Source organism: Poecilia mexicana, unplaced genomic scaffold (genome assembly GCF_051168715.1).
Source record: "Poecilia mexicana isolate PSO_F unplaced genomic scaffold, ASM5116871v1 scaffold_6, whole genome shotgun sequence".
Classification (NCBI taxonomy): Eukaryota; Metazoa; Chordata; class Actinopteri; order Cyprinodontiformes; family Poeciliidae; genus Poecilia; species Poecilia mexicana.
This window is the reverse complement of record NW_028263375.1, coordinates 6,462,010-6,480,546: the sequence shown is the minus strand read 5'-3', so window position 1 is coordinate 6,480,546 and position 18,537 is coordinate 6,462,010. Positions and strand designations below refer to the sequence as shown.

The window sequence follows — 18,537 nt, the reverse complement described above, 5'->3', positions numbered from 1 at the left end:
TCAAAAGTTTCAAAAGTTCTCCGACTTTCTCAGATGTCTTTAGAATCACCTACAGATTTTTTGTCAGATTTATCTCTGGCTTGGCTATTAAATTTTTTTTAATGTCACAAAGTCATTATTTTGTTGATGTGGATGTAAGTTTAGACTCACTGTGATTTTGAAACACAAAACCTGTCTTCAACTTCAACTTTCTATCAGACACTGATTGGCATTAAGAGCTGTTCATAATTTTTATCAACACATTGATAAAAAAAGAAGAAAGTCCAGTTCGACATGGAGAAGAGTTACCTCAGAGCATGATGCTGCCACCACCATATTTTACTGTTTGTATGGTCTTCTCTAAGTGATGTGAACTGTAACCAAAAGGTTAAGTTTCCATACTTGACCCACTTACCAAAATTACTGCACGTCACGGCTCATCCAGAGGTTCACAGAAGAACCCTGTACAACATGTACAGTTTCACTTGCGTCAGCTAAGGCAAGAGTTCATGATTTAAAAATAACAGACAGTGTGACAATGACATATTTCCAGGCACCAAAAATAACATAGGAAGCTTTTACATTTGGTTAAAACAATATCTGGAGAATTTCTAAGACATTAGGGAAAATATTCTGTGGAGTGGCATGACAAAATTAAAGCTTTTTTGAAGTTATGTGTCCTGCAACATGTAATATTTGAATAACTTTCAAAATTCCTCTACATTAAGGAATTTAGCCGTGATACAAATACGGCTAAAAAAAAACTGCAAACCCTTGAAAGTAGTTGATCTCCACAAGGCTGGCTTAACCATTTGGCAATAATATATATTTTTTATGAACTCAAACATTTAGGAGTGACAAACAAGCAAAGACTGCAAAAATCTATATGGAGAGAAATCCTTTTTCATGGCGTATTGTGTATTGTGTATTTTATGGCGTATTCAAGTCAAGTCAAGTTTATTTGTATAGCACATTTCAGCAACAAGGCAGTTCAAAGTGCTTTACACCATAAAAATATTATATGGTAATCACGTATGAAACAAGCAATAAACATTAAATTTTGTCAAATGCCATCCTCAAAATTATCAAGCCAATATACATCAAATACATCAATCAATGTTCATATTATTATTGATCAAAGGCAGCTGTAAACAGGTGGGGATTTAACCTTAATTCAAAGGAACTCGGTGTTTCAGCAGCCTCGCTGTTTTCTGGAACTTTGATAGAATGACAACAGTATTTTGGTGCTAAACCACACAATCACTTGTAAACTAACAAAAGTAGTTTAAAGTTTATTCTCTCAACATTTTGGTAGACCTGTCAAGACACTGCTGCAGAAATCAATTCGACTAAAGATAAACGAATGGAAGAGTTTCTCAAAAATATTGTTTGGACATAGAACTTTAATTATGGATATGTTTTTCAGGTGATAAAAGGCCAACTTTGTAACTGTCTTTATGTGTTTTTACCTACGAAAAACTGTTTAGAATTAAAAAAAAAAACGCTAAATACCCTAGTTTTCTTCGGTTGTGTTACTTATATTATTTGTTTCAGGTGTCTGGCCTCATCGGGTAACTCGTGCACGTCTCCGCCTGGTAGCGTGAGCGCGCCGAGCGGTGACAGACGCCATTTTATTTTGAAAATCAAACTAAACTGGAGGCGCTGCAACCCTTCCATTTCATCAAGTTTGTTGTGGGGAAACTAGAAGGAATGACGATCTGAATTACTTTACTGGAAGCACGGTGAGACTGAGAATGTATTTAACAAACAACAATCGACAGGATTACATTCAAAGAAAAAACAGAGATTTAAGTAGGGGGGATGTCCGTTTTACACCAACATGAGGGAGGGGGAGTCTAATTCCTGAAAACAGCTGTCATTTTCTTTAGGTAAAAAGTAGCTTACTCTTCAGTTAGTAGTGTTTCTCGTTGATGGAAATAGGATAGCCACTTTGTGTTTTGTTGGTGGTATCCGAAAGCCACCGCCACGTTTGGCTGAATGAAGGTTTACAGACTGGTTTAAGAAATCAACGTTTGTAGCTACGTTAGCATATTCAGAGATTAGTTGGAGCCGAGGAAGGCAAGCTAATAAGGCTAATGCTACCGTTGGCGAACTATATCTCGTAAAACTAATGTCCAATGTTCAAACTAAACATTACATGTGACTGTGGGAATCCTTACAACTCATAATGTAGCTGATTGATTTAAAACCATTAAAATGGAAATATTTTTTCCGTTCACATTTATATGAAACATACTCGTGCTGCTAACGTTAGCTTCTCGCAAATGCTATTTTGGTCATTTTTAGCTTAGGAAAAATTGAAAACACATTTCCTTTGCTCATTCCTAAGTTGAAACGTAAACATAAAATATATTTTTACCAGGTCATGGATTAATGGACAGGGAGTTATGTTTTATTGGCTTTAAATCTATCAAATATGGTAGCTAGGTTCTTAACGGTGTTTACCAGCGTCATGGTGGTGGTAGCCGAACTACACACCTAGGTTTCCTCAGTAGTTGCTGAATGTGGTCGCTGAAGAGTCAAATATTTTCCAAAAGTAGTGAAATGATTTTATATCAGTAACATTGGTGGACGTTTCGGGGCTGCTTTGAACGCTCTGCTTTATTAATTTAATTTTTGTTAGCTTCTTAGATTTGCTAACTTTCATTAGCACGTTCTTTGTCCGGAGAGCGACTTCTGTTATTTTTGTATCTGCTCGCTTGAATGCGTGGAAAGGGCGACACTAAAGGTGGCACTAGTTTTTTTTTAATATTAGTTATTTTTTTTAGAGGATGTGTGCTATCTTTGGATTAGTCAGCTGTCAAATGGAAAATTTAGACTGGTTAAATTTGAACTTTGAGTGATCAGTGAAGTTATTCTGTCTGTGGAAAAACGAGTGAATTCAGTCTATTTTTATGGCCCTTAGACTACCTTTAATATGGCCCTCTTGGCCAATTCCACATTTAAAAATACAATGTGTGACCAGGGAAACATTTATTCTTATGGCCCGTTAACAATCCAGTGTAGATTTTATTTGTTTGAAGATATAGAATAGTGCCAAAAACACAGAAATGACTGAAATACCCTGCTTCTGTGTTTCTATAAACAGAATTAAAGTTATGTGTACAACTGGTGTCTTAAGTTTTTATTTTTATTCAGTGTAGAATAATATATTTTATGCTGCTGGTCATTTCTGCCCTTTGATGTGTATTTTTTCACTTGTACTATCTTTTTTTTGGAGAAAGAGGAGCCTGCCAATTTCATTTTGATCATTCTTAAATACATCCACTTATCAACTAATAGTTTAATATATTTTTCAGCAGTATTTTGTCTTGTATGCATTATGAAAATATACTAATGTGATTTGCTCATAGTTATTTTGGTTTGATCAGGGACCATTGGATTTCATGACAGTCACTGGCCCAAACAAGAATCAGAACCACAAGCCATGGATTTGTGGTGTATTATAAAATTATGGAGTTTGAACTCATTTAAACTAGAGGGATATTATTTTTTAAATTTGAATACAGTTAATATTTTTTTGAGTCATTTTTATTTTTTTTGCAAGCAAAATAGTAAATCTAACAACTCATGTAGAGTAGCATAATATTTACATTCATTTGGTCACTTCTGGGAAAATATAAAATTAAGCAGAATTTCACTTTTAGCTTTCTATTTAAACCTGTAAGGTTATAATGCATTTATATTATATGTGTTACAGTTAAATTTTGAAACTTGTATCAGTTGCTGATTTTAAATTTGAAAGAAGCAGACATGTTACATTTCCTGTTTTTATGTCAGTGTCACTGTGGGGTAGATTATATGGGTGTTATTGATTTAAAAATCTCAATTATTTCTAACTGGTAGCTATTGTGAAATAATCACATACATTTCTTCTCGACCGTTCCTCTTATTCAAAAAGAGGAGTCAACATGCCAGTCTGCATCAGCCAAATACGTTTAACTTTTATTCAAAGTTACATCTGTCTGTAAAGTGTGACATGACCCTTAATAAGTCATTAGGTATTATCACTATAATATAATCATTCATTATAGTCTTATTGCAGAAAACTGCAGATTTTATTTGTGTGACTGAAACTCTTTTCTTTCCTCCTCACACACTTGGGAGTTGGGATTGGTGCAGTTAACTTAAAATCTATTGTAGTTACTCTTATTCACATAATTTGGAGTAACGGTGCTTTTCTTTTAAACCATAATCTAAGAGTGATGCTATCATTGACTGGGTTTCCCTATTTTTAAGTCATATTCTAGACTCTGGTGGGTGCAGATGTGTTCTCCAGATTGTATCAACATTCTGCCTCAGCAGACATAATTTATGTAAATATCTTTTTTTTTTTGGACAGCACAGTGTAAATACACATAACTGACCACTCTAAACAGAAAATGGTTTAACATGAACAGAACTTAATTAAATGTAATCCCAGAACATTTATTATGCTTCTTGAATAATGTTTTGTCTTAAAATTATTTGCTCACATAAAAATATTAATACAAAAAAAAAAATCTGTTTCCTAATGATTTATAAAAACTGTTCTTCCGTTACAGATGCTGTCCATGGTTTTAAACTGAAGGATTCTACCTGCTAGCACTGGGAGCCACCGATCGGAGCACACATTTGGAAGACAACATTTGTCGCACCTTTTGGGGGGGGGGAGCAGAAGTAACCTATCACTGAAGTGACTAAAGGGGAATAATGGTGATTTTGCGCCGTGCTCGGCTGCCTGCTTCCGCCCCAACCAGCAATGAATCTTGACTCGCTCTCGCTGGCTTTGTCTCAAATCAGCTATCTGGTGGACAATTTAACGAAGAAAAACTACAGAGCCAGCCAGCAAGAAATACAGCATGTAAGTAGGAGCAAAATCCACTGCTTTTAGTCTGTATTAGTTTCCCGGATCTGCTTGTAAGTCAGCGTAAACTGTCAAAACATACAGAAAATCTGACATTTAATTCAAACGTTCATAGTTGTGTTCAGTCACTGACGTGAATAATTCTCCTTATAAACACCAGGTGTGCCTCTTGTATGTTTCATCCTCATTGAGATTTGAGTAAACACCATCAGAGTTATGTGTTTGACTTAACCAACTTGTTGACATCTGTTTTCTAATGTTTGGCTGTCATTCCAACACAAGTTCTGTTAAAAGCCACCTGCAGAGTTTTGTTTGGAGTTCAGTGTGCAGTGATGAGTCTGATTAGCCCAACTAGATTGTGCCAAAAAAAATTAGAAAAACTTTTGGATCCTTCAAAATGTGTATTAATTTAAAATATATTTAGTTTTATCTACATCATCCACCCTCTTCGTTTAGATTCTTTGGAGTGACTGATCATTGTTTGCTTCATGCAGTCCCTCTTACAGCTTAATTGCTGCTTTTGATGTTTTCCTATCAAGAAATAATGATTTGGTCTGCTCACTTTGCCCCATCAGAAGTCGGCTATTTGTTTTCTCAAGAACAATTCCTCATTTTTATGTCTTTCTCATATCAATGCGTGTAAGGTACATGATACAAATAAGCTTTAGGCTCGCATGTAACGACTGTTTAGAGAAGAAAACGGTCTTTGTAATATGGATTGCTTATTGGAGAGCTTGTTAAAGCTTTATCTACATGGATTGTGTAAAAGAAGTTGTCTCCACTGTGGTTGATTCCAGATTGTAAATCGTCACGGTCCTGAGGCAGACAGGCATTTACTACGCTGTCTCTTCTCCCATGTGGATTTCAGTGGCGATGGTAAAAGCAGTGGCAAGGACTTTCACCAGGTAATCTTTGAACAATCACATTTATCTCCCGCTTGTGTTATTGTGGGGCAACATTTTATGGCATTTTGAAATATTGGAAAGCTTCCAACTTTAACTAACCTAGACTAACTTGTTACACTGGTGTGCCTAGTTGCTTTTCATAGGTGTACCCAAATGTTTCACCTCATCATATTTAAAATCAGTTTTACAAGTTTTTTTTTTTTCTTTAAATCACTGTTCATTAACACAATTTTGACTTGAAAATGATTAACAATCTAGCTAACATAAAGTAATTTTATTGACATTTATTTGCACAAGAGAGGAAACTTACTGAAAAGTGTTTAAAGGGCCCCACTGAGCTGAAATTTAAATTTAAAAACAGAATTTTTAAAAGGTTTTATTGGCTCTATGGCCTTCATTTGATAGTGAATTGACAGGAAAGTGAGTCATGAGAGAAGTGGAAGACATGCGGCAAAGGTCACCAGGCCGGGAATCGAACCTGCGACGGCCGCAACAAGGTCGAAGGCCTCCTTATGTAGGTTGTGCTTAACCCCTGCACCACCAGAGCACCCTTTAAAAACATAATTTATGAAAAAGAAAAATGGAATAAAATTAAATATGCAAAAAAAATGTAGAGGCTGAATATCTGATAAATGTGTTAAACTGAACGTTTTACGATGTTCAAAATATTTTTCTAATGAAAAATTATTTTGGACTCGAACTAAGTGAAAGGAAATTCTTCCTTTGCAATATAGTGTGCAACACCGAACTAATAATCTGATGGCATGTGATATTTTTATAGATGCGTTAAGATTTTTCAGTGTTTCAGTTTGAAATGTATCAGAACCGCAGCGATGTTCACATACACTTTACTAATTTGCAAATGTGGAGAGTTGGAGTGTGAGATTTAAACACACACTAAAAATTCTTTGTTTGCATTGATATGTATGCTCACATCAGTCTCACTGTGCGCACAAATATAATGCCATAATTATCAGCAGTGGAATACAAAGAGATCAGTTGCTCGTTAACCTACCAGCTCCTGTGAGGTTGATGGTTCCAGGTCCCGCCCATCTCTATTCCTGATTGGTTTAAAGGCCTAATATGTGTATGTTGTTGAACCACAAGGAGGCTTTCAGTGTCTGAGACTTTTTCCTCGACTGAGTGCTTACACCGGCCGTAGCCTCAGATATTTTTTAGGCGCCCTATTGAGAAATGAGGTCACATTTGTGACCTAATTCAGTGTTTTTCAACCTTTTTTGAGCGAAGGTACATTGTTTTAATTGAAAAAATCACAAGGCACACGACCAACTAAAAATGTAAACAAAGATACTCTGTAGCTGCCTATATTACGTATATAGTCATTCTTATCAAAATGTCTTGAATAGGAATCAAATAAACACAAAAAATTATTTTTATCATATTTTACATTTCTTATTTCAAATTGCACGTAACATGTCCACTTCAAAAATACACCTGAACACCTGAAAGGTGCCACAACACTGTGGTGTGTGAAGCATGAATGTAGTAACATTCATGCATCACTAATTCTCTTGTTTTAACCTAAAATGCTCTGTACCTACTGCCATCTAGTGATGATAAAATTACATGATTACGCTGCTAGTCCTGCTACAGCAAAGACAGCATTATTTTCAGATAATTAATTCGTTTTCAAACAATCTTTTAAGACCAATTACCATATTTTCCGGACTGTGAGCGCACCACACTATAAACTGTACCTTCAAAATTTTTTGAACCCCCCCGGAAACTTATATATATATATAAGCCACACCGGGCTACAGGCTGCTGGTATCCCCCCGCTCTCAGTTTCCCATAAGGACCCAGCAGAGGGCTGCGTCCTAATAACTGCTGGATATCTTAAGGACGCAGTTTTCCGTCTCCAAATCTGGTTTTGTTTACGTGCAGCGGCTTTATTTCCCTCCTGTACTGCCAGATCGATACTCCTCAACTTAGAAGCTGCATCATATGAGTTTGAAAAGATTTCTCCGTTGTGCCTGCTGCTAGTATGTGCTTGTTCGAAATGAAAATTAGCATGTTCTTCTTTGATTTCCAATTTTGACTTCCAATGATTCACTTCCTGCTAAAGAGCCCCCTGGTGGTTGAAGAAAAATCCACAGAAAAGCCGCATGTTCAAAGAGTAGGAAAAAAGTAGCGGTTTTTAGTCCGGAAAATACGGGAGGTGAAATTGGATAATTTCCACGGCACACCTGACAATCACTCATGGTGCACTAGTGTGCCACGGCACAGTGGTTGAAAAACACTGACCTAATTGGTTGCACTTTAGAGCCCTGTCTGTATAAGTGAAGTTGTACCAAATAGAAATGGAAATTGACCCGTTAAGTTGGGAGCATTCTCTTTCTTTTCATGTCCAGTTGCCACAGCAAGTTCTTTTTCTTTTGTATAAAATTTTGAAGTCTTAGTTTGTTTCTGCTGCTGATGCATCTCTATTCTTTCTTTCCTCACTACCAGACACAGTTTCTGATTCAGGAGTGTGTGTCGCTGATATCAAAGCCAAACTTTATCTCTACTCTCTGCTACGCCATCGACAATCCCCTGCACTACCAGAAGGTAAGCAGTGTTATAAAATGCTAGTGGGCTCAGTTAACGCCCAATGCTTCCACTGTACTTTTGGTTCTGGATTGGCAGCCAGTGGTCTTGTCATTGGTTTAGTTTTAGAGCTCAACTGTAATCTTCTGTTCTTGCTTCGAAGAAATGCTCAGACTTTTACTGAGATTTTAAATTATTCTAACTTGAAGTGAAATTCAGGTCTATTTAACTGGTGCGCAACAGAACTGGGGTGTTGTACGTTAATTATTGTACGTTTAATGTGTGCAACAATCAAAAATTTAAGTTTGATCAAAGATGTTCTCCCTAATTTATCTTTCAGAGTTTGAAGCCATCCGCCCACTTGTTTACTCAGCTGAGTAAAGTACTTAAACTCAGCAAGGTTCAAGAGGTGAGGAGGATCTTCACTGGACTTTGTTTAGAGATATGTGTGCTAACGTATCGCTGTTTGATTTTAACTGAAACCTTTGTGTTCTGTTTATCTAAAAGCTGACATGTCAGAACCATCTTTGTGACTTATTTTTTTTTATTTTCCAGGTAATTTTTGGCCTTGCTCTGCTCAACTCCAGCAACACAGATCTTCGGGGATTTGGTAAGTGTTGTAGCAGAGTCTTGCATGTTTCAACATAAAATAGTTTCAGGTTTTTTTTTTTTTTCTATTAATTTCTCATGTTTCTCCACCAAATATTAAATTTAACCCTGATTTTTTTTTGTTGTTGTTGTCGTTTCAGCTGCACAGTTCATCAAGCAGAAACTTCCCGACCTTCTGCGGTCATACGTTGACGCAGATCTCGGCGGAAACCAGGAAGGTGGCTTCCAAGACATTCCTATAGAGGTGTTGCACCTGCTGCTCTCCCATCTACTGTTTGGACAGAAGGGAGCCAGTGGGGTAGGGCAGGAGCAGATTGACGCCTTCCTTAAGACACTTTGCCGAGGTATTAATAGGATAAAATAAAAATATGGCATCCGTCTGCCTGATGATGTTTGAGATTGAACTTATGAACATATTTCTGTGTGTCAGATTTCCCCCAAGAGCGCTGTCCTGTGGTGCTCGCACCACTGCTGTACCCTGAAAAACGGGACATTCCCATGGACAGGATCTTACCAGACTCCGGGGAGTTAGCTAAGACCATCATGGAGAGTTCTCTCGCAGACTTCATTCAGGAAGTTGGTTACGGCTTTTGTGCCAGGTGAGTTCAGTAAGCTAATTACTGAACTCACCAAGTAAGTTTTTGTTCTTCACCACAGACACAAAATTTTACAAAGTATTTTTGGTCCAGTTTTTAGTGCAAATATGTTAGTTTTGTCTTATTTCAAAAACACCAACTTTAAGGTGACTTTTCAGCAAGATATAGAAGTTTGTTTTAAGTAAGCAATTGCTTAATGTTGATAAATTACTAGTTCCATTGGCAGATTCTTTCACATATAACAAGACATTTCTCCCATGTTATAAGTGAAATAATCTGCCAATGGAATTAGTAATTTTTCATTAATATTAAGGAACTGTTGACTTAAAACAAGTTCCTATTTCTTGCTAAAAAGTTACATTCAAGTTATTTTGGTATCATTTTAAGTGTACTGAAAAATTTACACTAGAAATTGCATAAAAATACTTGGTCAGATTTTGTATTTTTAGTGAGTCTAATCTTGTTGGAATTTAAAATGGATGCAATTAAAGAAAAACTGGGACTCTGTTTGAAACTGAAAAGTCCAAAATTTTCAAAACACATAATCTCAACAGCCAATACAGAAGGCAGAGTAACTCTATTCACAAAGTTACAAAAAAATAAAACAATTTCTGATTATAGAAAAATGTACTGCTGCAAAAATTAGTTGCAAATTGCAATGTGATGGTTGCAGTTTGAACCCTTCGATCTTTATTTCTGAGTTCTGTTCTCTTTGTTCAGTATGAAATGAGCTGTTGGGAATTATTAGTTCCAGGGTTTTCTGGACATTCACCCCTGACATGGTTGGTGTCCTTCTGTCTCCAGTCTTGACGAATGCAGAAACATAATCCTCCAGTATGGGGTGAGAGAGGTGACAGCCAGCCAGGTAGCCAGGGTTCTGGGAATGATGGCCCGGACACACTCCGGCCTGTCTGATGGCATCCCACTTCAGGTAAGGCATCTGTTTCTCGCCTAAAATTAATTTCACAACATAGGTTTGATGCTACATGCTTTACATACACTGGAAGTTTTAAATATAATTTTTTAAAATTTAAATGCAGCTCGTTCAAATTTTTTTTATTTACACATTATTACATTGTTGTTCTGTATGTTTTTGATTTTAATTTTTTCCCCACAGTCCATTTCTGCTCCAGGAAGTGGAATTTGGAGTGATGGTAAGGACAAGAACGACGGCTCACAGGCCCATACGTGGAATGTTGAGGTTCTTATTGACATCGTCAAAGAAGTGGTAAGGAAAGGGTTTGATCGTGAAAATAAACCTTCTAGTTCTTTTATGTTTGATTGGTTGTCAGAATTATCAAGATTTTTTTTTTTCTTATAGCAAGGGACAGAATTTGGAAATAATAATGGAATTACTCTGAATAAACATTCTATTAAAGAAAGTCACTTGGTGCTATTTCCTGGAGTTCTGCAGGTGTGATGCTATCAGCACAGTTGGGCATTTTTATAGTTATTGAACCTAAAGTGCACAGAGTGGAGGCTTGGTGAAGTTGAAAAAGTCCTAGAACATTTTTACTGAACCATAATTTATATTTTCATTGCAATTACCAACAACTCCACCAAGAGGCTCTCCAGATATTGTTCAGTTGCAGTTCTGTTTCCGAGCAGAATCTTGTTCTACTTGCTCAGAAAAGTAACGGTGTTAAATGTTTCTTGTTTGTTTTTTGTGTTTCATGACTGTCTTAGAATCCCAACCTGAACTTCAAAGAGGTGACGTACGAACTGGACCACCCCGGATTTCTGATCCGGGACAGCAAGGGCCTGCAGATCGTGGTGTATGGGATCCAGCGGGGGCTGGGGATGGAGGTCTTCCCCGTCGATCTCATTTACCGCTCGTGGAAACATGCAGAGGGACAGGTAACTGCTGTTGGACAAACATAGGATCTAGATTTGACATAGTATTTTGTCTAAGTGTGAGTTTTTGTTTTTCAGCTGTCGTTTATTCAGTACTCTCTGATAAACCCAGAAGTGTTCTGCTTTGCTGACTACCCATGTCACACTGTGGTCATTGACCTCCTTAAAGCCCCACCTGAGGATGACAACAGGGAGATTGCTACATGGTAGGAAAGCAGGAGTCTTACTGCTGCATCCAAGAGATATAATATGAATGTGTTACATGCATAAGGTGTTACTCTGACAACAGACAAAAGGTTTGAGTAACTCTCTTTAAAGCAGGGGTGTCCAAAGTGTGACCCTTAATATTTTTTTGTTCAGCGTCTGACCACAAGTCGATAAAGGTAAAAATTTGGCCAACAAAATAGAAAACTTCACCCCAAAAAATGTGTAAAATGTAGGATTATCTTTTTGTGAAGCAACATTCCAAAAGTCTTTTTATGTTTTGGATCTTTAATGATACACTGCAAAAGCACAAAATCTTAAGTACTTTTGTCTTTGTACACTTTAAATAAGGTAAAACTAACTCACAAGTAACTTTTTGGGACAAAGTAACTTTTTGGCACAATAGGAGTTTGTATTAAGTCAATAAATCCTTAATGTTGATGAAAAAGTACTAGTTCTATTGGCGGATTACTTAAGAAAATTTCCCCATGTTTTAAGTGAAATAATCTACCAGTGGAAGTAGTACTTTTTCATCAATGTTAAGGATTTATTGACTTAAAAAAGCTCCTATATTTTTGCTGGAAAGTTACTTATAAATTAGTTTTCTTACTTCAAGGATACTAAGATATTTACACAAAAACTAGACAGATATACTTGGTGAGATATTATGTTTTTGCAGTGTATACAGATTTCATTTTTAAAAACATGGTGAGCAGATTAAACAAATAAATTAAAAAAACACAAACTAATTTCTAATTTAATGAATTTTATAGTTTAAAATATAAAATTGTTATTTTATAGTTTTTATAGCCTATAGTTTAAATTAGCCAGTTTTGGCCTCTGGAGCAAAAAGTTTGGTCACCACTGCTTTAAATGTTCATCCCTTTCAAAATATCAAACAGTTTTCCGTTGATTTCTTTCACAAAGTTTCTGTAACGTCCTGCAGGAAAAGTCTGGACTTGGTGGAGAGTCTCCTCAGACTCTCTGAGCTTGGGCAATACGAACAGGTGAAGCAGCTCTTCAGCTTCCCCATCAAGCACTGCCCGGACATGTTGGTGTTGGCTCTACTGCAGATCTCCACCTCCTGGCACACGTTGCGCCATGAGCTCATTTCCACCCTCATGCCCATCTTTCTTGGCAACCACCCCAACTCTGCCATTATCCTGCACTACGCCTGGCATGGACAGGTTGGTCCTTTTCTAATTTTAGCTGAATAAACCAGTATTTGCCTTTTATTAGTTGACATGTTTTTTTTTTTATTGTGCCTTGATCACTGGCTCAAAGTGACCTGTTATTTTGGTGTTCTCATCCACAGGGTCAGTCTCCTTCCATTCGTCAGCTGATTATGCATTCGATGGCTGAGTGGTACATGAGAGGGGAGCAGTATGACCAGGCCAAGCTGTCTCGCATCCTGGATGTGGCCCAGGACTTGAAGGTTTGTTTATACTGTTTAATCTTTTACTTATTTTCCAAAAATATGGATTCATCTTCATGGCAAAAACATATTTTCTGCCATTGCTGAGTAAAATTCTAACTTTTGTAGTTCCAAATGACTAACTCATTTTCTCTTTTCAGTCTCTATCGATGCTGCTGAATGCTACTCCGTTTGCCTTTGTCATTGACCTCGCTGCACTCGCCTCTCGCCGTGAATACCTCAAACTTGATAAATGGCTCACTGACAAAATCCGGGAGCATGGAGTAAGTCTGAAAAATATATGCAAATACTTTTAACAGAGCTTTTGCTAAATATTAAGTCATTTAATCCAAAATTTATTTATTTTTTGTTTCTTCCCCATCAAAGGAACCGTTCATCCAGGCATGCGTTACGTTTCTGAAGAGACGCTGCCCATCCATCATGGGAGGTCTGGCTCCTGACAAGGACCAGCCCAAAAGTGCCCAGCTGCCCCCAGAGACTTTAGCCACCATGCTTGCCTGTTTGCAGTCATGTGCAGGGTGAGAAGCAGCATTGTTTGTTGTTACAGCTGTTGGTGTTTGGAATGAAACTAAAAAATCTGAACTCTTTCTGATTATTGAATGCACCATTACTCCACTGGGGGTATGATGCAACAACAGCGTGGGAGCTTTTACTGCAGGATTTTGTCATTTTCATAATCTGTGATTGAGCAAAAAATGTAAGAGGCTGTTAAAAAGGAAATGGCATTTCTTTTACAACATGTCTGCAGGGAGCTGAATATTGTACTCTAATAATTTTGTTCGGCCCCACAGTTCAAGAATGATACAAAGGTGGATGATGTAGATGGACAGGTTTTATTTCTAATGAAGGCAAAAATAAAATCTTGTCACAATTGAAAATGTTTTCATACTTTCTGCGTTCTCCTTAGTTTTCTTGTGAATAGGACCACATCTATCCAGTGACTTTTACATGAAAGCAGATGTTGGTGCACGCACATCTGATTTTCATTAGTTTATTAAACATGGGTAAACTCAGCAATATTTTCAAATGTTTTCTGTTCATATTGCTGAAAAAAGTCCATTTTGCAAACCTTTTTTAAATCTTTTCCTGCAGAAAACCTTAAACGTGTGGCTACCAATATAGTCTGTAATTTTAGATTTTTAATTAATGTTGTATTATTTGCAGCTTAATTTTGATTGTAAAATGTGTGATTAACTTCTGTCGCATTTTCATTAATGTTTTAAACCATTTTATCTTTATTTTTCTGCTGTTCTTACTTGACCAGTAACGTGTTTACAGGTATATTTAATTTTCCGTTTCCCCTCCTCCGCCCTCAGGAGTGTGTCCCAGGAATTGTCGGAGACGATCCTCACCATGGTCGCCAACCGTAGCAATGTAATGAATAAAGCTCGGCAGCCTCCACCAGGAGTGATGCCGAAGGGGCGCGCCCCAAGCACCAGCAGCCTGGATGCCATCTCACCTGTACAGGTATCGGCATGTGACAAACAAACGGTACTTTGACAGAAAACATTTTGCATTGGTGTAGATCTGCTGCGTTTAGCTCTGGTTCAGTCTTTTCCTCCTTCTGTTCTCCAGATGGACACTCTGACTGGCATAAGCGCCTTGAGTCTGGGCAGCACCGCCACCTCCCACACTCAGAGCTTGCAGTGCCTCGCCAATTCACTGACCTCGGCTCTCACTAACCCTCTGTCCCCCTCAAAGGCCTTCCCTCCTCTTCCAAACCCAAACCCCACCACACCTTTTGGGGTTCATAGCAGTATCAGTTCCCAGCTTCCTAGTATGGACTCTGGTACTTATCCTTTTTGGTTTTCCTTCACACACCAAAACATTCATATTTCTGATCAGACAGTTTAACACAACACTGTCACTGTAAGTTTAACAAATTAGATTAAAGCTGCAGTTTGTGATTTTTATAAAAAAAAGATTTTTAGATATTAAAATTAGGCCTGTTGCAATAAGCAATGAATCAATCGCATAATAAAGTTAAAATGAGGTCAATGATTTCCATTTCAATTACTTAGTTTTTCCTTTATTCTCTCTTTCTACCAAAAACTGGATCACAAAAGTGATCAATCTGATATTTTGGTCTCAACTAGCCATTTTTAATGATAATTGTGTTTACAGAGACATTTTATTTATTGTTTGTTTTTATTTATTTTGGATATTTAATGTCTTCCTGTTCCAGTGTTAAATGTTCATTATAATTTAAAGATGTGTTCTTGCATTATTATGCCATTACCACTATGTTACTTAAAAATGGTCTGAAAACATCATTATCACAATAACTTCTGGGAAAATTTATCGTCCAGCAAAATTTGTTACGACAGACCAAGTTAAAACTACCACGTTGTTGTGACAGTATATTTATTACATGATAATCTGTTTAAAAAAATTAGCTGCTCTGCATTCTCCCAGTTCTAACTGCAGAAATACACAGCTTGGTCAGAAACAACCAATCAGAGCCAGGGGGAGGGTCTTAAAGCTGTCAATCATGCCTGTGTACAGCAGAGCCTGTAATGAATGCTCAGGCTAGTTAGCATGACCACCAATGACAACAGATGAACAGTTTTCCTGATTATACCTAGTGACAGTTTTAACAAATATGCTTAAAAACCCCCAAACAATAGATTTTTATATACTGCGTCTTTAATGAGTAATTATAGTTGCATAAAACCAACATGAATCCAAGGGGCTATAGTAAAGCCACAGTTAGGCTGAAGTTCTGTTGGTTAATCTTTGTGTGATTGAAGTTTCTGCTTTGTTCAGCCATCAGCTCCAGCATTGGCTCCAGCATCGGCTCCAGTCTGGGAATGCCGTCAGTCAGCACGGATCCCTTCGGCACCAGGAAGATGAGCACACCTGTCCTGAACCCTCCTACCTTTCAGCAGAGTAAGATGAAGGCCTGTAAGTGGCGATGGTAGTGGTGTGACTGAGAGCCCCGCCCTGCGTTGCTCTGCACTGTATTTCCTCTTCAAGTAACGACTGCTTTAGTTTGTAAATTTGATCTTGAACTGCTTGATTTGGAGCCTTGAGTTAATTATCATGAGCTCTCCCACTGAATTTGCTTTAAATCTGTGAAAAATTGTGGCAATTTTTGAAGAGGAAATACAGCTCAGTCTTCCATTCCTTGTCTGCTTACGCTGATTGCCCCATTTTATTGTGTTTTAGAAGATATGCATGTATCAGAGATTGAAATGGGACAATTTTTCTCTAAGTTTGGACATTTATTCATGCGAAGAACTACTGTTTTGGGTGTTCATGGATAAAGCAGCTGCATTTTGTTCAGTTTTGGGATTATTAAATTATTACTTCTATTAATGGACTTGTAGTATAATTTCTTTTACGTTATTGCCCTTAAAATGGAAGAAAAACCCAAACAATTGGCAGGTCAGACCTAGAAGAAAATCTAATTGGCCATGCAGAGATGGATGCATCTCAAGTGAGATTTTTTATTTTATTTTTATTTATTTTTTGGTGCTGAAACCCATCTATAATTTACTTTTTGTATTTTGATCTTAATTCCCAATAATGTTGTTGAATTAGGGAAACATCTGCTCCCAAGTTCTGATCCCAGGCTTCCCACACAGACTTAGACGCTCTGGAGTCTGCGATGACACCACAGTCACTTCCATTTTCACTAACAAAGCAAAGGTCACAGTTACTGTTGGGGAAATATGTGCAGATTTGATTACTTGAAGCTTTAGAAGTTGAGGTGATCTCTGTTGGTTCCTTTGCCAAAAAAATAATAAAAAAATAAACCAAAGGGTTAAAAAAAAAAAAAGACGGAAATCAGGAAATGTTTTGTACTGACATGTCAAAATTTTAATAATGTTTTTGGCAGCGTTTATATTTGTAAATACTAAAGCCTGCGAGCAACTTTTTTTTATTTTTAAATGATACCTTTACATTATTGTATTGGGCTTATTTTCATCATTCAGTCAGTGCTGATGCTCATAAGACTTTAAATTTGTGCTACAGTGCGATCTAAAGGTAATATTTCTGCTCTTTCTGTTTTCTAGCTGATCTTTCTCAGGTGTGGCCAGAGGCTAACCAGCACTTTAGTAAGGAGATCGACGACGAAGCAAACAGTTACTTCCAGCGTATCTACAACCACCCACCTCACCCGACCATGTCTGTGGACGAAGTAAGCTCCACTTTGAGTGATACTGTTGTCAGGTTTTTACTTCCTGTCACTGAATACACTAAATAAACTCATTAAGTTGTAAATGACCTTTGATTTAAAGCCTTTGGTGTAAATCTGGAAAACTTTCTATTTCCTCTTATTGTCTAAATGTTGCCTCTCTGTTCATTTGTTCATCCTTTTTGTCTAAAGATTTAAGACAAATATTTAGACATGACTGATAAAATCAGTCATTTTATCAAATGGAGAAAACATTGGAATCGAATCCTTAGACACTGAAAGATTCACATCTCTAGGAATTAGACAAGAAATGCTTGGTAAGATTTTATGTTTTGTGTGAACTCTGGTGTTTTATCTCTAAATATTGTTTCTCTCCAGGTTCTGGAGATGCTTCAGAGGTTTAAGGACTCGACCATCAAGCGAGAACGAGAGGTGTTCAACTGCATGCTTCGAAACTTATTTGAGGAATACCGATTCTTCCCTCAGTATCCGGACAAAGAACTGCACATCACTGCCTGCCTCTTTGGTGGCATCATTGAGAAGGGTTTGGTCACCTACATGGCGCTGGGTCTGGCCCTGAGATACGTTCTTGAAGCCTTACGGAAACCGTTTGGATCCAAAATGTATTACTTTGGAATTGCTGCACTGGATAGATTCAAAAACAGGTCTTTAAACGGGTTTTTCATCGTCATTCATGTGAAATGTAATGTGTTTAAGGCTAATACATATAATTTCTCTTTCTAGACTTAAAGACTACCCTCAGTACTGTCAACACTTGGCTTCAATTGCTCACTTCTTGCAGTTTCCTCACCATTTACAAGAGGTAATGATGCTCTCTGAGTGTTTGTAGGGCTACGCCGCGTCTCGCCTTCATATAGATTAACTCTCCCGCTCTGCTTCTTTAAACATCCTGTGTGTGCAGTATATCGAGTATGGCCAACAGTCACGTGACCCTCCGGTGAAGATGCAGGGATCCATCACTACACCTGGAAGCGTCGCCCTGGCCCACGCTCAGGCTCAGTCCCAGCAGCCGCCCAGCCTCAAAGCCCCCCAGCCGGGCCAGCCCAGTACACTGGCCACCACCACCACCACCACAACAACCACTGCAGCCAAAACAGGCACCATCTCAAGGCCCACGCAGAGCACCTTCAAGAAGGATATGCCTGTAGGTTTGATGTTATAACTCATTATTGTTAATCTGCAACAACACGCTCACAAACGTTGGTTTCTCCCACCAGCCTTCCATAAACACTACCAACATCGACACGCTTCTGGTGGCGACGGATCAAACCGAACGGATTGTAGAACCTCCAGAGAATGTCCAAGAGAAGATTGCTTTCATCTTCAACAACCTTTCTCAGTCCAACATGACACAGAAGGTAAAGAAAAATTCATCTCAT

The 18,537-nt window shown here is 37.7% G+C and overlaps 1 protein-coding gene across 2 annotated transcripts in view; it reads left to right on the top strand.

Moving 5' to 3' along the window:
• Positions 1–1,574: 1,574 nt before the first annotated feature.
• The window catches only part of cnot1 (CCR4-NOT transcription complex, subunit 1), a 28,688-nt gene continuing 11,725 nt past the window's right edge, over positions 1,575–18,537 (top strand). The window contains exons 1-24 of one of the 2 annotated variants that reach the window (XM_014993512.2): positions 1,575–1,721; positions 4,545–4,843; positions 5,644–5,751; positions 8,221–8,319; positions 8,639–8,707; positions 8,854–8,908; positions 9,048–9,251; positions 9,338–9,506; positions 10,308–10,434; positions 10,621–10,731; positions 11,190–11,360; positions 11,436–11,563; positions 12,508–12,748; positions 12,877–12,996; positions 13,137–13,259; positions 13,363–13,514; positions 14,313–14,463; positions 14,572–14,785; positions 15,763–15,885; positions 17,016–17,140; positions 17,516–17,802; positions 17,882–17,960; positions 18,060–18,302; positions 18,376–18,516. In XM_014993512.2, the coding sequence (XP_014848998.1) occupies positions 4,742–4,843; positions 5,644–5,751; positions 8,221–8,319; positions 8,639–8,707; positions 8,854–8,908; positions 9,048–9,251; positions 9,338–9,506; positions 10,308–10,434; positions 10,621–10,731; positions 11,190–11,360; positions 11,436–11,563; positions 12,508–12,748; positions 12,877–12,996; positions 13,137–13,259; positions 13,363–13,514; positions 14,313–14,463; positions 14,572–14,785; positions 15,763–15,885; positions 17,016–17,140; positions 17,516–17,802; positions 17,882–17,960; positions 18,060–18,302; positions 18,376–18,516 (3,342 nt within the window). In that variant the 5' untranslated portion in view covers positions 1,575–1,721; positions 4,545–4,741. Of the gene's footprint in view, positions 1,722–4,544; positions 4,844–5,643; positions 5,752–8,220; positions 8,320–8,638; positions 8,708–8,853; positions 8,909–9,047; positions 9,252–9,337; positions 9,507–10,307; positions 10,435–10,620; positions 10,732–11,189; positions 11,361–11,435; positions 11,564–12,507; positions 12,749–12,876; positions 12,997–13,136; positions 13,260–13,362; positions 13,515–14,312; positions 14,488–14,571; positions 14,786–15,762; positions 15,886–17,015; positions 17,141–17,515; positions 17,803–17,881; positions 17,961–18,059; positions 18,303–18,375; positions 18,517–18,537 lie in introns of both variants that reach the window. The other variant, XM_014993510.2, reaches the window with a different exon arrangement.